Source organism: Triticum urartu, chromosome 7A, assembly GCF_056163025.1.
Source record: "Triticum urartu cultivar PI428250 chromosome 7A, HENAU_Tu73, whole genome shotgun sequence".
Taxonomy (NCBI): domain Eukaryota; kingdom Viridiplantae; phylum Streptophyta; class Magnoliopsida; order Poales; family Poaceae; genus Triticum; species Triticum urartu.
Window position 1 is genome coordinate 457,365,986 of NC_141879.1, and position 18,975 is coordinate 457,384,960.

The window sequence follows — 18,975 nt, forward strand, 5'->3', positions numbered from 1 at the left end:
CATTGACAAAACTGTTAAAAAAAGAATTTGTCATAGATATCAAGTGGTAATACAAGAGCAGATGTACATATGCACAGCCATATCACTTCACATGGGGAGGGAGAGGGATGCTGGCTTCGGGTCCAAAAACTGTACACAACACAACCGAGCCCAACATCCTACATACAGTCCAATGATCAAAGGGAACCCATGTCTAACAATTGCATGCTTCGCGTTAGCCGGAATCTTGTGTTCAAGAGACATTGCCCCCAAAGATCAAGCTCCAAGCAGGGAATCATCAAGAAACACCAACCTTGCTGTTCTCAGATCCGGGTTCATTTTAGTCTTCAAGAAGGATCAACTTTGCCGATGGTGGCACCGATCTTCGCCAGTGTGGTGTACAAACCCTACTATGTGTCTGGGTGTCACACTCTTCAAACCAAAATCGGAATGTTAAAGCTTGCGCCAAACTCCATTCATGGGAAACTCATGTAACTGTTGACTAACGTTTTCGCTGGGATCACAACGGTCTTGCTGAGCACAAACAGCACAAGGGTTAGCTCGAGCATCAGGATCGTGTTGAGGAATGTCCGGTCGACAATCCAACCGTATAGTGTGATGCCCCCAGGGTTGGTTAGCAGATAGAGCACTGCAGTGCACAAGTGTAGAATAAAATGCATGAGCACTGTATGAAGGAAAATAAAACATTATGCATGTACTGCTAGCATAAAAAAAAGATTTAGCGACACAACTTGAAGGAAGCTTTAAAGCGAGGTTTATCAATGCAAAATTTAAAGGAAGCATTAGCTTACTAACCAAGCGATTCTCTCTTGTGGTATGAAGACATATAAGATGCCAATTGAGCTGTGTTATGAGAATTGCCTTGCATTGAGCCACTTTCCATAGACTCCAAGTCACTTTCCGAGTAATCTCTCAGAAACATATGCGCTGGAAAGGGCACAAGGTTCCCAGAATCATTTGGGGTGCTCACGTATGTAGAATCACTCGAGCATGTCGCTAAAGCATGCCATCGACTAGCTATTGCGGCAATGTTTTGAGCTCTGTGAGAAATTTTAGCAGCTCCATGTAAACAAAGGACAAGGCCTACAACTTGAACAACTGAAGATACCTGCAGCAGAAAATTTATGATCTGATATTATTTACACCACATACAGAAGGGGAAGTTTATGATGTTTTTGGAATAAACGAACATATGGTACTCACAGCTATATCACCACCATTGGTGAAATTGATTGGCCCGTTGTATGCTGTTGTCTTGTAAAGAATGGCGAACTGGCTTGCTGTAACAGAAAAGAAGAGCAGCAAAAGGAACATGCGGAACCTGTGACTGATTTTGGAGAGATTATGGCGGAGCTGCAGGTGCTCTTTCAAATAGACTAGAGGATCCGCGTCTTGCTCTAGAACTTTTCCGTAATCATCAAAGTGTATAACTTGTAGATTGCAAACCAAGTTGAAAAGCATGCAGGAAGACAACACAATTGTGGTCAAATACATCCATGACATGATGGAAGCAAATAGCACAATGCATGACCTCCAAATTGACTGATGGAACATGTGGGAAAAGCGGAACATCTCTCGAGTGACCTTCACAGCAAGGCATGGCAATATCCACCACATAAGTGTTCGGAAGAAGTCCTGTCATTGGGGTCGCAGCACTTGTCAACACAAAAATCGAATGACAAAACTCATACACATTATGAGTGATGAATGAATAATGTTTGCAGTCCTAGTCACGGAATTTCATAATTCAAATTTCCACTAGAAATAACTAAACCTATGACTAGTAGAGACTAATCAAACAGACATGTGGCACAAACACAAACCTGCTAGTGCAAGACTGCAACACACCCATGGCCCCGCTCACATGCGGACACAAGCAGGCACATGCTGACATGCATATACAACATATATAACCGAGAATCGATCACCTCGACCCGCCCTCAAGTAAGGACAGGCCCATGAATCCAGGGCGGCAGAAATATATATTAAAAAAAGGATCCAGACAGGAGGTTTCAGATTTTCAGTAGGTTAGCAGATGGGCTGCAACAAGGAAACCTCCTGAATCTAAGCACCATCTTACATCCACAGTCTCAAGACTCCCAATGTATTGTTTCTTCCTAAATCCATGCACAACGCAAAGCAATCATATGCTCCCTGATTTCACTTAATTTATCATTCAGTTGCACTATGTTTCGACAAAATGGCGCGGAGCACGGTTGCACTTGATCATCTACTAGTCAGTATAACAAGAAATTCATCCGGCTGCTCGCTTTGAAGATGAATCCAGACAAGTTCCTTGCCTCATTTCACAGCTAAATCAGGATACCAAAGCTCTCACAAAAATTCCCCCAATCAACGGGCCATATGGAAAAGTTACTACTAGGCATTCGTCCGCAAGTCATGGAAGCACACGCCAAAATTGAGCTCTGCGAGACAGCACCTGGATCCTGACGACGTACTCCTTCTGGAAGCGGATCCGCATGCCAAGCTCCGGGTCAACGAAGAGGAACTTGCGGAGGCCGTACATGGCCATCTTCCGCGACACGCAGGCGACGGCGACGGCCGCGGCCGCCGCCTGCGACATCATGACGCACACCTCGAACATCTCAACCTCGAAGTCGTCGCAGACCCGCTCGTGCTTGCGGCATGGGGAGAGGCTCACGGCCATCGCGGGCAGCGCGACGCCCACCACCGCCAGCGCGGACGCCGCGAAGGCCACGCCGAGAGGGGTCGAGGCAGAGAGCCCCGACACCGCGAGGAACGCCTCGAGCCGCCGGAGCCACCGCGCCAGCGGCGCGTCTGCGTCGGCGCCGGAGCCGGCGAGCGAGAGCAGCGGCACGGAGATCGCCAGGTGGTTCTCCGACAGTGGCCGATTCGGCGGCCTGCTTAGTGACGGAGGCAGCGGCGGCGGCATGGGCGGCGGGGACGGTGCTCCGGCGAGGCGGTCGCCGTTGGCCATGAGGGCGGGAAAGGGGAGGAAGGAGGGGTACGCCGCACAGGTGTAAAATGCCGGCGGTTGGAAGGCGGGGACGAGGAAGTGGGCCCTTTTATTCTGCTCGGGGGCACGTGGGGCCGCACTGGTGAGCGGCGAGCCCACATGTCGGTGGGGGGCAGGTGTTTTTTTTTACAGAACGGTGGGGGAGCAGGTTGGAGTGGCGAGGGAGCGAAGAGATCTGTGCTTTGGGTATCTCCGGTGTTGCGTGCGACGCCGGGGAAGTGAAGGGACACGTGGCGGGGATCCCAGGACGGTGTAGGTGCCTTTGCAAGGTGCCTTTCGATTTGCGTGTGAAGGATGCCAGAAAGGTTCCACATGGCTGGCTACGGTTCGTAGCCTCACGGACAGGGAGCAAAATCGAATTTTATTTTACAAAACTACGTAAAATCTCAGAGGAATACGCATTTTTTTATATTGTACTTTCGCCGTCTCCGGGTTTATTAGACTCCTTCGTACTTTGAATCAAATTTTAACTATTTACTTCATCCGTCCACGAATAAATGTATATCTGCATCAACTTTATAGAAAAATAATAACAACATGACACTAAATTAGTATCACTAAATTCATTTTAAAATGTACTTTCATAATATGTCAATTTGATTTCATATATGCTACTGCTTTTTTCTAAAGTTGATCAAAATTAAAAATATTTGACTTAACACAAAAGGTAGAAGTACTTATTCATGAACAGAGGGAGTATATAACTAACAACATATGATTTATATTATGGAAAATGATTTTAATCAGTCGGCCGATCTAGCGCAGGGCGTCCGCCGCCTCCCTTGCTCAACACGTGGTCTACATGAGCACATCTCTCTTTCTCATCTCATCTCTGCAACAGCGGTGGTGTTGTAGAATGGTGGCAGCGGACGACGACTGTGCAAGTGCGAGACAGGGCCGGAGATGTTGTTGCAACTTTTGCAACATAGGTCTTGTTGCAGAAAATTAGATGTGTCGGATATACGTTTACAACTTCTACAATAAGAGTACTGTTGCAGAAAATTAGAGAAAAAGATGTTTGCGCAACATGAGTCTTGTCAGGAAATTAGAGAAGAGAAGGTTTTGCAATAAGGATTGTGTTATAGAAAATTAGAGAAGTGAAGGTTTTGCAACAAAGGTCTTGTTGCAAGAGGAACGATATGGACATGCTGCATCAACAAATCGGACGGGTGGCGGATTTCGCCGACCGACGTGTAGCACGCCCCTTATAGTATGCTATAAAAAGTCTATGGTTGAATTTTTATTCGAAAGAAGATTCTAATCATGTAATTTTTGTGACATATAAATCATAAAATCCTGTTGCATTCTCGTTGCCCTTCCCTAACCATTGATTGCTAGGGCGAACTCTCCCCTCCAAATTTCATCGGCCAACCCGTGGATTCGGCTTCCCTTTGCCTGCCGCTCCGACAATTGGTGTCGAGGAGGCGAATCCCAGTGCCTCCGCTCCGGCTAGTAGTTTAGGTTAGGTTTTTTAGTCATTGCAAGTGCGGCGCTCGGAGGGATGGCGGCGCTTCTTCTTCGAGTTTATCTTTCAGGATACGAGTCCGTCCATCTGTACGTAGTCAATGGAGCTCCAACTTACATTCATGCCATCTCCCTGGGGCGGTGAGGTTAGGGTTTTTCGTCATGTGACGAGATCTGGTTCAAGTGCTTCAGATCTATGCAAGAGTTCAACGACGATGATTGCGGCTCTAGGGCGCTGGTCCTTAGGGGCACATGCACAAAGACTTTCCGGCTATCATCGACAAGGTCAAGCCGGCTCTAATAAGGGAGCGGCGACAGCAGCGCGTCGGCGGCTCGTTCTGGCGGCAATAGTGGTCGTTCAGTGGTCTTAGAATCTCGATAGATCGGTAGGGTTTTAGTCCACGCAGGGGTGGCGTTTGGAAGGATGGCGGCGCTCCTTCTTCGAGTCAGTCTTTCGGGTTTCGATCCTCCTCAAGTTTGTTCGTTGGGATGGATTAGACGGAGCTCCAGCTAGATGCCTGCTAGCTCCTTGAGGCGACGAGGTTAGAGTTTCTCGTCATTCGTACGCGACGGCTATATTTGGTCTAAGGTTCTTTAGATCGATTCAAGAATTCAACGACGATGATTGCAGCTCCGGGGCGCTAGTCCTTGACTTCCCGGCTGTTATCGATAAGGTCAGTCCGGCTTCAGTACAAGAGCGGCAACAATCGCGAGTCGGCGGCTCGTTTGGCGGCAACAATGGTCCTTCAGTGGTTCATTGACCTCGATAGATACTTTGTATTTCAAGTGAATCTTTATAATAAATCTGATTTTTTTCTACTCCCAATGAAATTTAAAAAAATGTTCGTACAAAAGACATGTGCTTATCGTATATGACCTCAACCATCTCTTTGAGCTGGTACTTGACATGCGAGCAGTGACGGCGCCACGGTAGGGGCGACTATGTTCGGCCGCCCCGGGTAGCCGAAATCCCGTATACGAATAATACGATTCGTTTTGTACTCCACGGTCACGCACAAGCCCAATAGCAGTCCACACCCCAATTCTCAAATCGAGCCACGCAGCCAGAGACTAGCGAGACTAACCTAGCTGCCACAGAGCTCCGCCTCGGCGGCGGCCCGGCCGCCGGCCACCGGGCACCTGGTCCAGAGCCAATCCATTTCCTTATGTTGTTGACCTTCAATTTCTGTATGTAGTCCATCTCCAAGCGCAATCAGACAATCAGCAAGTAGTCCAACTCCAATACTTGTTTCAAGACATATTCTATATTGATATCCAATTTGTTCACCAAACAACCACCATCGTCAATGAAAAGTACCGTAGATCGGAGTGATCCAACCTGAAAACACACAAACATAGATAAACATGAACAAATCTGAGCAAATCCATCAAACATAGATCCGCCAGAGACACGCCTCCACACGCCCACCGACAATGCTAGATGCACCACCGGAATGAGGGCTAGGCAGGGAGGACCTTATTTCATCTTCAGCCAGCCGCCGCCGTCCCGCCTTCCAAGCAGGACACAAACCCCTAATAAATCTCGAAGACACATCTAAAAACGGAACCCTCTCATGGGTAAAGGCGGGATCCACGACACCCTCATGGCCCTAAGACCATTGGAAACAAGGCGGAACGTCGACAGCGCCGGCGGGAGGCAGAGATCCCTAATTTTTTGGGAGGAGGCGGCCACAAGGTAGGATTCCCGAAGGTGCTCTCATGTTAGTAGTTCTCTATGACATTCATGTTAGATTTTGTGATTTTTGATGGAACATCGCCTAGTTGTTGAGAATCTCAAACTGTTCTTAATCATTGGTTATGTTAATTTCTGAGTGCATCTAGCTTCATATTTGAATTTTATGAGTTTTGGTTCAGCGGACTTGCGTTTGTCAATCAAATAATTTATACCTCAAATGTTCCGCCCCGACTAAGTTCAATTTCTGGATCCGCCACTGCATGTGAGTGACTTGTAGAGGCTTCTTCCAACAAAATATGGAGTATGTGCCACGTCACAAACAACTACCGTTGTCTGATCCTTTAGTGATCACTCCCAACTTTGTGCCCAGATATAGAGAACACTAGTAGCGGGCACAAGTAGTGTACGGAGGAGAGATGGAGTCGGGCGTGAACTCTGGCGACAGGCCAGGCGATCCCGCCGACGCCCCACCGTCGCCCCGCCCATCTCAACCCCGCCCGCCGCCACTCACGCCCCCACCCACCCACCCCCTGCTGCCCACCGCGCCGTCTGCTCCAGCTCTTGGCCGTCGACCTGGCGGTTCTGACGGCGGCAAGAAGTCTCACGTTTCGGGTAGAGCTTTCTGCGTCGTGCCTCGTCCAGGTAAAGCCTTCCAAGACCGTGTTTTCTCCTCCCTTCGGTCCAGTGTCGTCTTCAACCCTCGTCCTGGCTCGCCTCTCAGTCCTGGGACGGTGTGGGTGGTCGTCCCCCCGACGGGCCCCCCCTCTTTCCGCTGTCTCTCTCTCCACCCTTGCCTTGATCCTCTTCCGCGCACGCCCCGCTCGCCTTGTTGCGGTGCAGACGGAGCCCCTGATTTTCTCCATCCAAGTGGCTAGCGAGGCCGTCGCCAAGCTCATGGTCGAGTCCCGCGTCGGCGCGTCGGCAGCGGTGCAGCTCAAGCTGTGTCTGTCGGTGGCCGAGGCGCGCGTTGGCTTCGATCGCCCTCGAGTCCCGCGCGTCCGCCCCACCTACCGCTTTCAAGCGCTCGGTTAATGCGCATGGGCGCCGCCGTAGCCTTTCGGCTCGTAGCCGCTTGCCTCCGCCTAGGTCATGCCTTCCCGCTCTTCTGCCCCGTCCCATCGCGTGCCACGTTTCGCTCCCGGATTGCCCCGTCCCTGCTGAAGCCATGCTGGGTTCCATTAATCCGGTCGCTGGGGGGGAGCGGGTAGCCCAGCTATCTCTGCCCAGGAGGGGTGGAGCTGGTCCACGCCGCGTCGCCCGTCCTATGCAGTTATGACACGTTAATTGGCGCGTTGGATGTGGGGGCCCTTGGCCTTAACTCGCCCTCTCCTGCTCCCGGGGCTAGGGACAAGAGCCCATATCGCTCCGCGCTGTTATCCCCTTCTACCCCTGCCCCCCGCCCGCAGTCGCACCCTACCCCCCCCCCCCCCCCCCGCTCTCTCTCCGCGGCTGTTTTCGCTGCCTCTCGACGCGGCACTTCGTCGTTGATTGTCGGGACCCGGTGCGCTGCCGCCGTTGCCGCCGCTCCAGCCACCGCGCTCGCTCCCGTTCCTGTCCTATGGCCCCTCCTCGCCCGTCCGCCGTGCCAAGCCGTGCTGCTTCCCCGCTCCGCCCCACCCCCCCGCCGCCACCGCCTCCACCTCCCCCCCGTCGCCAAACCCCCTACCCCTCCGCTGCTCGTCGCCCTCTGCCGTCGGCCCTCGCTCCGAGGCCCTTGAGGTGGGTGAGTCCAGCTCGCGGGCCCGCTCCCCTTCGCCATCGCCGCGTGATATCTCGCTGAACGCGGTGGTCCGCTCACCACCGCTGTCCCCCCCTCATGCGCTGGTTGAGCTCGGCCATCCGCAGCCGGTCGTCCTGGCCGCTGCGGCCCCTGCGGCGCCACCAGAGCTGCTTCTTCCTCGTGACCCGCCGTCGCCGCATAGCTCTTCGCGCCTCTCCACCTCCTCCGGCTCTGAGGTTTCCTCGGGCAGTGGGGTGTCCGTTGCGGCGGAATCCCAGCGCCCGTTGCCATGGATGTTTTTATGCCTCCCGGAAACCTCGAGGCCGCGCGCCGTCTTGCCGTCTCTCCATCGAGCCCCCTAACGCTTTCGTCAACGCGACGTCGGTTGTGCAGTCGGCCATGTTGCGCGACCTAGGGCACCTCTCCTTCGACACGGTGCCCTCGTCGGTCGACGTCTGCTACCTCCGTTTTGCTTCCTGGGCTGATCGCGAGGAGGCCATCGCCAACCAGCCGCTGCCTTTCCAGGGCGCCCGCATCGACCTCCATCGCAAGGAGCTGTACAGGCGCGTCCCACAGCGTGCTGGGCAGTGCGCCCTCTTGCCGGCCACGGGCTTCCCTGCGGAGTACGTGACCCCGACTTGCATCCCCGCGGCCTTCTCTGGGTTCAGGCGTGTCCTGGAGATCGACCCCCGCGCCCTCTCCGGTCACGAGCTCGCCACGATCCGTGTCGTCGTTCTGCTGGAGCGCACACGAAACATCCCGTGTGACGTTTGGCCGTGGGGAGCGCCGTTCGAGGCGCGCGCCATCTCCATCGAACCTGCCGCGGTCTGGCCCATGTCTCGCTCCTTCGACGCGAACGGCGAGTACGTGCCCTTCTTCAGCTTTCCCCCCTTCGCCCACAACCGGCCCGATGGGCGGCGCCGTCACGGCGACATCGCGGCCCCGGCGTTTCACCCGGTTGGCAGATTCGGCAGCCGGGGCGGTGGCGATGCCCTTGACTCCATCCTGCGGGTCCTGGGCGCCCCTCCCCTTCCCGGTGCCGTCTCCCGCCGGGCGCTCGCTGGTGGGGTGGGGGAGGACGGCCCCCCAGTGGTGGCCTGGGGCTCCCCTCGCTCTGCCTCCTCGGTGCAAATCACTGAGTTGCCCGACGACGTAGCCTGCATGGCGCGGGGGGCGCGGGCCCGCCTTGCATGGATAGCCATGCAGCGGATCCTGGCGCGGGCTCGCGGCTTGCGGGGCTGGGGGAGAAGGCGGAGCGGCGCAGCGCGCGTTTGGCTCTGGCTGACACGGGTGCGTTCGTTCCAATTGCGGACAAGGCGGCCAAGCATCGTGCTCTTAAGGACGCCCTGATTGGGTGCTCTCCCCGTCTCCAGGCCAAGGCGGCGCGTGACCGTGTCATCGATGCGGTGGTGCGGCCTCTGTCCTCGGCGTCCGTCGCGGGGCTGCGTGCGGCGGCTGCTGTCAAGTCTTCGTCGGTGTCGGCTCCTCTTCATGATTAGAGTCCTGGTTGTTTCCGCTGCTGGCTGTGTTGCCCGAGGCTTGTTGCTTCTTCGTTCTTCCCTTATCGCTGTCAGGTTGGGTGATGTGGTGTCTTACTCCCGTTGTAGCGTGTGTGTTTGTATCCCCCCTTGGGTGCCTGCTGGTGTCCATGGCTAGCCGCGTTCAATGCATGTCTTTCTTTTTCTAGAATGTTCAGGGCCTTGGGGACCCTGATAAGTGTGATCTCGTTCGTAACTCTATCTCGTCCGCGTCCCCCACTGTGGTGTGTCTCCAAGAATCCAAGCTCGCGGCTCTTGATGTGTTCAAAGCTCGGTCCTTCCTCCCCCCTATCTCTCTGAGTTTGTCACTAAGGACGCCGATGGGTCTCGAGGGGGGGTGATCACGGCTTGGGATCCCCGTAAGCTGTCCCTTGTCAGTTGCGCTCGGTCGTGTTTTTCTCTTACCACTAAGCTTGCCTCCACGGTCTCCGACCTCTCCTTCTCCCTAACTAACGTCTATGCCCCGGCTGACCACTCTCTTACTGCGACCTTTGTTGATGATATGCTCTCCTTGTCGCCAGCCATTGATGGGGCAAGGCTGATCGTGGGGGACTTCAATCTCATCCGCCTGCCTAGGGAGAAGAACAACGATCGTTTTTACGCCAGCCGCGCGTCCGCTTTCAACGCCATGATCAACGCCTTGGCATGGCTGGAACTCCCTCTCACTGATCACTTGTACACTTGGTCTAATAAACGTGATCCTCCCACTCTCGCCCGGCTCGACCGGGCTTTTTTCGACGCAGCCTGGGACTCCCTCTTCCCGGACTCCACGCTTGCTTCTCGCACCAGAATCACTTCCAACCACGTCCCCCTGGTTGTCTCCGTCTCTACCCGCATCCCGCCGGCGGGGCGTTTCTTTTTCGAAACCTCCTGGCTGCTGGACCCTCTGTTCCTCCCTGCGGTTTTGCCGTCCTGGTCGCGTGCCCCTAGCTCTCCCTGTGCTGCGACTCGCCTTGCCCGCCAGAAGAAATGTCCCAGGTCTGCGGCCAAGGTTTGGAAACGACAACACAAGTTCATTCCTGTTTTTGATAACAACTGCCAGTTCTTGATTGACTTGTTAGATTACCTGGAGGAGCACCGGCGGCTTTCCCTGGCCGAATCCGAGCTGCGGAGTGATGCCCGCCTTGCGTTGGCTGGCTCTGTGGCACGGCAAGCCGCCTACTGGCGACATCGGGGGAAGTGCCGGGGCGTTGCGGAAGGTGACGAGAACACCGGATACTTCCATGCCCGGGCGTCTCAGCGGCATCGGGGGAACGCCATCCGGGTGCTTGCAGTCGACGGTTGTTGAGCTGGTTGATCACAGCGCCAAGGAGGCGGCGCTGCGGCGGTTCTACTCCAACCTGCTGGGCCGGCCCCCCCGCACCTCCTAGGGGTTCGACCTGGCGTCCCTGTACGCCGGCGTGCCTACGATCGACGATGCGCCGCTGGTGGCGCCCTTCTCCAGGGCGGAGATCCGCGCCGCGGTCTTCGTGCTTGACCGGACTAGCGCCCCTGGCCCGGACGGGCTTGGCCCCGCCTTCTACCAGGCCGCCTGGTCGGCGGTTTCTGGAGACCTTCAGTGCTTCTTTGACGAGGTGCATGGCGGCACCGCGTGCCTCGACGGGATAAACAGGGCCCTCATCACTCTGCTCCCCAAGAAGGAGGGCGTGCCTTCACCTGGCGATTTTCCCCCGTCTCTCTTCAGAACGGGGACGTTAAAATCCTCTGTCCAGGGCTGACTTCGCGCCTCCAGCGTCAGATCGGCGACCTCATCGACGCGGACCAGTCCGGCTTCCTGACCGGGCGCAGCATCTCGGAGAACTTCGTTTATGCGGCGGAGCTCGTGCAGTGCTGCTGCAAGCGGGGGGGGGCCCGACGCTGGTGTTCAAGCTCGACTTTGCCAAAGCCTTCGACTCCATTGCCTGGCCCAGCCTTCGACGGATCATGGAGGTTCGGGGGTTCCCGACAGCTTGGTGTGATTGGATGGATCTCATTCTCAAGTCCTCGAAGGCTGTCGTCCTCCTGAATGGGGTGCCTGGGAGGTGGTTCGCGGTCCGCAAGGGGCTGCGGCAGGGGGACCCTGTCTCACCATACCTGTTCCTCCTGGTCGCCGACGTGCTCCAGCGCATGATCCGGGCGGACGGGGTTCTGCGACATCCGCTATGTGAGGGGGCGCCGCCTGTGGTGCTCCAGTACGCCGACGACACTCTGATCATAATGCGCGCCTGCCCGGAGGGGGCGACTCGGCTGCGTGGCACCCTTGACCTCTTCGCCTCCGCGACGGGCCTCGTCATCAACTTCACCAAGAGCACTCTCGTCCCCATGCATGTTGCCCCGGAGGTGCTCGAGGCCGTAGTGGCTGCATTCGAGTGCACGGTGGGCTCCTTCCCACAAACTTATCTGGGGTTGCCGCTCTCCTGCGACAAGCTCAAGCTCGAAGATTTTGCTCCCATGCTCGCCAAGGTTGATCGATACTTGGCGGGGTGGCGGGCGAGGCTGCTATCCCCAGCAGGACGCTTGGTGCTCATCAACGCGGTCCTGGACTCCATCCCCACTTATGCCATGGCTGCCATGCGCCTTCCGCCGGCCATTATCTCTAGGCTGGACGGGCTACGCCGGGCGTTCCTGGAATGTTGCAGACCGGGCTTCTGGTGCTCAATGCCTCGTCGCCTGGGACCGCGTCTGCTGGGCCAAGGCGGAGGGAGGGCTCGGAGTCCGGGCGCTTGGAGTCCAGAACGATTGCCTCCTCCTCAAGCTGCTCCATCGCCTTCACTCCGGTGTGCCGTCCCGATGGGCCGCCTGGGTTTGGGGCCAGCTGGATGGACGGGCCCTCCTTGGGCGCGGCCGCTCCCCCTCCAAGGCGAGCATTGGGGTGCCCTCCTAGGTCTGCTGCCCATCTACCGATCCCTCACCAGGGGCGCTGTTGGGGACGGGAGAGCGACCTCGTTCTGGCACGACGACTGGCTCGCCTGTGGGGTGATCCGGGTTGCCTTCCCTGCCCTCTACACCCACGCGGCCTGCTCGGAGACCTCGGTGTGGGCGGCGCGTAGGCAAGGGGTGCGTGCCTTGCTGGTGCCCCGGCTCACCCCTAGGGCCGTGGAGGAGTGCGCTGTTGTCCAACTACTGATGGATGATTCCCCCCAGCAAGTGGACCGGACTCCCGAGTCGCCGCTCTGTGCGCTGCCCCCGGTGGAGGTCTCTCGTCCCGTGGTGTTTACGCCCTCTCACGCTTCGGTGGGGTGGAGTCTCCGTCGGCATCCTTCCTTTGGTCGTCCCGGGCGCCATCGCGAGTCAAATTCTTCGGGTGGCTGCTTTCCATGTCTCGCATCCACACACGGGATGTGCTTTGCCGTAAGACCATCCTCACGGCGGCGGAGGCAGGGTGCCCCTGCTGTGATGCTGTTCTGGAGACCGCCAACCATCTCTTTTTTGGCTGCCCGTTCGCGGTGCAGTTTTGGCGTAGCATCGGCGTGTCGCCAAATGGGGCTGTGGTTGGGTCTCTTCATCGCCTGGATGTCTCTCCGGCGGTTGGTGATGCCTCGCCGGCTGCCTTCGTCCTACTCTGCTGCTGGAGGCTCTGGAAGCGACGGAACGCTGTCGTCTTCAGAGAGGATCCGCAGTCCCTTGTTGCTACGTTGAAGGCCTGCAGAGATGAGACGGTGCTCTGGCGTGCTCGGCTGAAAGTTGCCGATCGCTCCCACATAGATGTTTGGTTGTCGGTGCTTCGAACAAGGGGTGAGGTAGTCTGATGTAGTTCTCCTCTTCTCCCCTGTATATCTCTCCGTCTCTATGTAATCTGACTTTAAGGGCTATGCCTCTTTACGCAATATATTCAGGTGGCGGAGGGGGTTCCCCCCCCCCCCCCCCCCCCCTCGCCCCCGGTGAAAATTCAAAAAAAAAAGAACACTAGTAGCGTCTGGCTCTTTCTTTGTCTACATTATCCAAATAACCAGTTAATTATTTTCTCAATGGTTGCGTTTGGGTCATGTGCTGCCATGACGAATGTATCGGGTGATCGGGTCTGGAGTCAAAGCAGATCCCATTTTGACAAAATAAAAGAAAGAAGAAAAATATACACTGAAAAGAATACCCACTGAGGATCAACCGTGTTTGATTGGTTCCGCCACGTGAAGAAACTGCCAAGGAAAAGTGTTCAGAAAAGGAGCAGCCAGCACACACCCAGCTTGCCATTGCCCGCCATGAACCACACCACGGCAGCGTGCCTAAGGTCGAGGGGAAAGCATTAGTTAGCCATGATCACGTATGATTTCGATGTAGACCTGTGCTGCCGGTAAAATCCCCTTCCTAATTTAATGAACAAATTAATTGGCCTGTGCTGCGTGTAACAGTTGCCCCTCGTGTCCGTCTTGAAGATCAACTTGGTCTCAAATGGGAATTTCGACCATTCAAATGGAATTACGATCATACTTGTACCAGTACTTGCAAAATGAAGTCGACACATCTCTGTGGTGGGAGTTGGTGGCCATGCAAGTTGCCCAGCGACGACAACGACGGCTCGTCGGCGGCCAGACGCGCGCCACCGCCAAACCGGCCGGGCGTCTAGGGCACAAAGGAGGTCAGATTTTACTAATGAAGGTGATAAGCCCAGTCGGTCTCGCCATGTGATGAGTCATTGTTAAGCGCATGCCAGTGCCCTGCGAATGCTGGCAAAGTTTAGGCCTGAATGCCTCGGTCACTGTCATCCAGCCAGCGCGTCATCCGCCAACTGCACTAGGAAAAGTATAATGTAACAAAAAATTAGTAATGTTATTATTGGTCCAATAATTGTTCTAGTGGGCAAACTAGTTCTTGAAGAAAAGGTGCAGCAATGGTTGGTGCTGGAATTGTGTTGTCAAGGCTACTGCCGCCCTAAACAAATAATTAAATATGCAAATAATTTGTCATGGTTACCTTTTTCAAATCATTATCTTTACAGAAAGATTGAAATCAACGATCATTGCTTATGTGTGCTTGAAGAATTAAATTCCAAAAGAGAGATATATGACATGGTCAGAAAATGGGAAGAGTCTTCATAATTTGTAAAAGGCAGTAAGACAAAAAAAGGATCTTTGCCATATCAATTGTAATAATTGTCTCAAGGCAAACGTGCGAGGAAAATATCAGCAAAAAATGATTCATTTTCAATAGCAAATTGTAAAAGGCAGCTAGCTATCTCAATTGTTAAAGGCAAGTACGCAACCACAGCCCACAACCATGTATGAACAACAGTAATGGATGTGTCTTGAGCAATGAAAAAAAAATAGCATGCTATGTCAAAATAGCGTAGCTCTTAAAATCCGCTATAGCGAAGCCATGTCATGCAATAGAGGATGATTGTACACTAATTTCACTTAGCGGGACATTGCTCAGAAGTCAGAACGCTATGGCGTGCTATTCAAATCGGTGGCCTTGAGGTATTTAGATCAAAGTGCATCATAACGTTTACAGATTAGCCAAAAAGCAAAGGGGAGAAGCAAATTCAACACCATTCTGTTTGTACAGCTAGGAAGAAACTTGGTCATATAATAGCTTTCATCCATTCAATATTAAATATTTCCAGCGAAGAACATATCCTCCACAAAAGTTGCTAGTTGATAACCTCTACCGAACGGCAAGATTGTTGCCAAAGGCTGCTTTCGGTTGTTTGAATGAAACACATCTCCAAAATCCAGCTTCCAATTCCAAACGTGAGAACCACAACAAGTAAACAACATTAAGAACTGAACAGCAGAAAGTTTGCAAGGACTGCTGGGAACGCCATATCAATTAGAAAATGGAGACAGGCACACATATATGATCCACAAGGAACTTCTGCATAAGGCAGCACTGCTTACAAGGCTAAAATCCTCTGCCAAATTTGAAGCCGGTTTCCTAGAAATTCAGATTTGTAGTGATACTCAAGATAGGTACAGTATTCACAATGGTGAAGCAGAATACAAGTCAGCTCGTAGGAACTCTAGCTGCTCGAAAATGGGAACACATATACTCCCTCCGTCCCAAAGTAAGTGTTCAACTTTGTACTAACTTTAGTACAAAATTGTACTAAGCTTGAGACACTGATTTTGGGACGGAGGGAGTAGGTTAAGAATATACAGAAACCTCTGGTTCAAACATTGGACACTAGACGTGCAGTTTCGTTCTCCACATAGAACCAACAACTTTCTTAGGACTTGGATTATCAGGTCCCCTATCCCTCTGCCCAGAAGTGAAATAGAGCCAACCATCCCAATAACCAGCTAAGGCTGTCTTGATCCGGAAAGGCATACGACCAATGACTGACCATTTCTGCAAAAAATGGCATGGCAAATGTTAAGCCACTTAGTCATGTCCTAATATTCAGAGGAAAATAATCATAACATAGCTAATATGAACAAGCAAAATAATTTACATATGAGATAGAACACACCAATGTTTCCAAATCAAACCGGAAGACTTCACCAACAAGAATCATCTTTTTGGTGATAGGGTGCTTCTCGGTAGTTCCGCCAACAATTACTATGGAGTTATTAACAATGACCCATGCAAATTCTATGTGGGAATCTGGCTTTGGCATTGGAGACAGTTTGCTTCCATTTAGCTTCATTGTCTAGCATATACACATCACCATAAACAACCTGCAAAACAATATCTAACATAATCATGCTTCTGGTAAAAACTTTAGCGACAGACCGTGAATCAAGACTATCAGTTATTGCACAACAATAGGTTAAAGCCTGAATACAAGAAAGCACATTTACTAGGTGCAGCAACGCTTTTTGTTAGAGAAAACGTATGAGTATTCAACTTTCCCGTGTATGCTTTATATTGTACGTTACTAAGCATGGAAAAATGCATATCTTGGTTGCAAAATAGAGAAATGTCGTGTACAGGAAGCACTCTTATATTTCAAGGTTTGATGTTATATTAGCATGCACATACATACCTCATGCCTCCTTGCGCATTTAAAAATAGGTGACCCTGGTTTAGGCATGAAGTCTCCCTCTTGACCACCAATCACAAAGAGTTTGTCATTAGCAACAACACATGCCCTGCCAAAAGATGGATGTAAGAAATTATCGACATATTTGTTCATCTGAAAATAATTCTAAGAAGTATCCCCTATCCACGGAGAGGGTGCCAATAGTACTACAAATCAATGGATATTTAGTCTTCAAGCACAGGACACCTATTTTTATTCTTAGAAAGCTTAGAAAGAGGTGAATATCTCAATGGGCAATTGCATATAAATAATGCATCACAATAGCCACACAAATTCACCTATGAGGTCCACCACGTGGTATCGGTATTTCAGCTCGCCACTCATTCTCCAATGCTTTGCCATCCTTCACAGCAAGGCTCCAGTGCTCTAATCCAGGTTCATGGCGGTCTTCTTTGCCACCACCCATCACATGAAGCCGCCCACGCCAAAGTTGAGTAGCTGGTGCATACCTACAGCATGTCATAGAGTAAGCTTCGGATCTTGATAGTTATAACAGCATATAGTATAAGCATGGACCATTTCATAGCTCCAGCATTATAGCTGCAGTCAAAACAGGGCCAATGGAGCATATTGAATGAGATTCTAGGAGTATGTCTGAACAAACTGTTAACAATATCAAGCTAAGAATACAGTAGTACAATTTGACTCACGGGATATGAGCGAATATCAGTTACGGCATTATCATGGCACTAAATTACAAACGAACATGATTGCCACTATTGGATTATGCAACTGTCTTGCCTCTTGTGTGTGATAAACAGTAAACTGGATAAGCAATGCTTGAACAGAATAAAGTCAGAAGGAACATATAGATATTGATAGCAGCCAAAACGAATATTACAGCAACGCATATGCACCATTTTGAGTCTATTGAACAGGTAATTATAGGCTGAAATGCATACCTAGGAACAGGTAAAGGAGGCAATTCGTCCCACTTCCTTAACTTTGTGTCTAGAACAAAATTACGGCTCACAGCTGGCCGACACTGTGGACCAAATTGTCCAGACACTGCATAGATGTATCTCCCATCTGAGGCCATCCCTAAATGTGAATATGACATCTTCTTGGGCATATCAAACCTTCCAGTCCATGTGTTAGAAGTGAAATTGTACACATCCACATGAGAATGGACCTGAAATGGCGTGAAGCAAAGCAAAATATCACAAATGGGGTTCGTGTCAGCCTGTGGCCGCGGTAACCATTTGCCAAACAAAACATAATCAGACTTGCTTTACTTCTGCTGAAGCATCAGTTGTAAACTTGTGATTCAAATCCAAATATACAGTTAGTCAGCTACTATTTTAACCTTTACACTACTGGTAGTAGCAGTTTTCAGCAAAAGTCTGGAGTAGATCAAATTAATTTACAACTAATACTTGCAATGTTAAGTTGTTAACCGTCCTTCGTAATATCCTGCGTTAGAATTCAACTCCAGAGTAGGGCGGTCGCAGGATATGAGATTGCTCAGCTATATGATTTGCTTGCTTCATCCATAACAGGGCACTGCTGAGCATTTACCAGCGGCGGCTAGGAGTACAAGTAATCATCTCATCTCAGTTCTCAAGTGTGAAATCCTACTCGCTATATATATATATATATATATATATATATATATATATATATATATATATATATATATATATAAATATAGGTTAAGGAACAACGAGGCAACAACTCTGCAGTCTGCACGAAGTGAGTGAGTTGAGTTACTCACATGGTCGAGGCTCCCGTACCCTGCGACGACGTAGAGGAGGTCCCCGATCTGCACGGACGCCCCGTCAAGCCGGGGAACGGGCGCCGGCGGCATCTCCTCCCACTCCCAGTGCGGCGCCGGCAGGTCCGAGAACGTGGCGTTGAGGTGTCTCACCGTCGGTGATCCATTGCGAAGCTTCGTATCGTCAATATTACCCTCCTTTACCTGCACACGAGAGATTGAACGGTGGCGCGCGTCCATGTCAAGGCAACGTCGATGAGAACCCAAGTAGAGTTGGGCGGGGAGGGTGGTTAGCTACCGTCTTGGAAGAGGAGGAGACGGCCGGGCTGATGGCGGAGGAATAGGAGAGGAAGTCGGCGACGAATGCGAGAGCGAGGAGGAGCGCGAGGGCGAGCGGCACGGCGAGCCGCGGGGGGAGGGGCGGCTTGGAGCTTGTGGTTGGCGGCGCCGGCGCAGCCATGGTGGAAAGGAATCGGCGTGTGCCGTGTAGGAGGGGAGAGCCGGCGTCATTGGCGAGATAAAGGCGGTCGGAGCGAGAGACGCTGCCCGGTGTGAGAGGAGGGGAAAATCGTTGGCGGCCGCCGGAGCGTGGGCGGGTGAGCCCGCGGTTTCCTTGTTAGGGCAACTCTAAGGACGCATTTGGTTGCGGTTGCCAGTCTTTTTTTTAGCAATCAGTACAGACCTAAGCGTTCATATACACGCGCATACATTCATCCCTATGAACACACACACGTACACCTTATTCCTATGAGCACCTCCGAAAGACTGAGCCGGCATATCATCTTGAGATTTTACGAAGTCATCGTAGGCGCCTCGTAGTCGACGGAAATGTCTCCTCCCACTGAAAACGTATCGCCGGAATTTCTGAAATAAATCCAGGATAAATG

The 18,975-nt window shown here is 52.4% G+C and overlaps 2 protein-coding genes and 1 pseudogene across 3 annotated transcripts; 1 reads left to right on the forward strand and 2 right to left on the reverse strand.

Moving 5' to 3' along the window:
• Window positions 1–14: 14 nt before the first annotated feature.
• LOC125528716 (zinc finger CONSTANS-like protein (DUF3537)) lies at window positions 15–3,032 on the reverse strand. Its single transcript, XM_048693149.2, has 4 exons — window positions 2,441–3,032; window positions 1,204–1,635; window positions 796–1,108; window positions 15–628 (listed from the first exon to the last, which is right to left on the reverse strand). The coding sequence occupies exons 1-4, from the start codon at window positions 2,957–2,959 to the stop codon at window positions 456–458; spliced, it is 1,437 nt and encodes a 478-aa protein (XP_048549106.1). The 5' UTR covers window positions 2,960–3,032; the 3' UTR covers window positions 15–455.
• Window positions 3,033–11,339: 8,307 nt separating this feature from the next.
• LOC147959929 (uncharacterized) lies at window positions 11,340–13,144 on the forward strand. The gene is made up of 2 exons (XM_087533043.1): window positions 11,340–12,590; window positions 12,752–13,144. The coding sequence occupies exons 1-2, from the start codon at window positions 11,340–11,342 to the stop codon at window positions 13,142–13,144; spliced, it is 1,644 nt and encodes a 547-aa protein (XP_087389169.1).
• Window positions 13,145–15,187: 2,043 nt separating this feature from the next.
• LOC125524621 (kelch repeat-containing protein At3g27220-like) lies at window positions 15,188–18,775 on the reverse strand (annotated as a pseudogene). Its single transcript, XR_015611582.1, has 7 exons — window positions 18,387–18,775; window positions 18,089–18,292; window positions 17,277–17,506; window positions 16,653–16,823; window positions 16,318–16,423; window positions 15,802–16,009; window positions 15,188–15,680 (listed from the first exon to the last, which is right to left on the reverse strand). The product of XR_015611582.1 is annotated as a kelch repeat-containing protein At3g27220-like (transcript).
• Window positions 18,776–18,975: the final 200 nt, after the last annotated feature.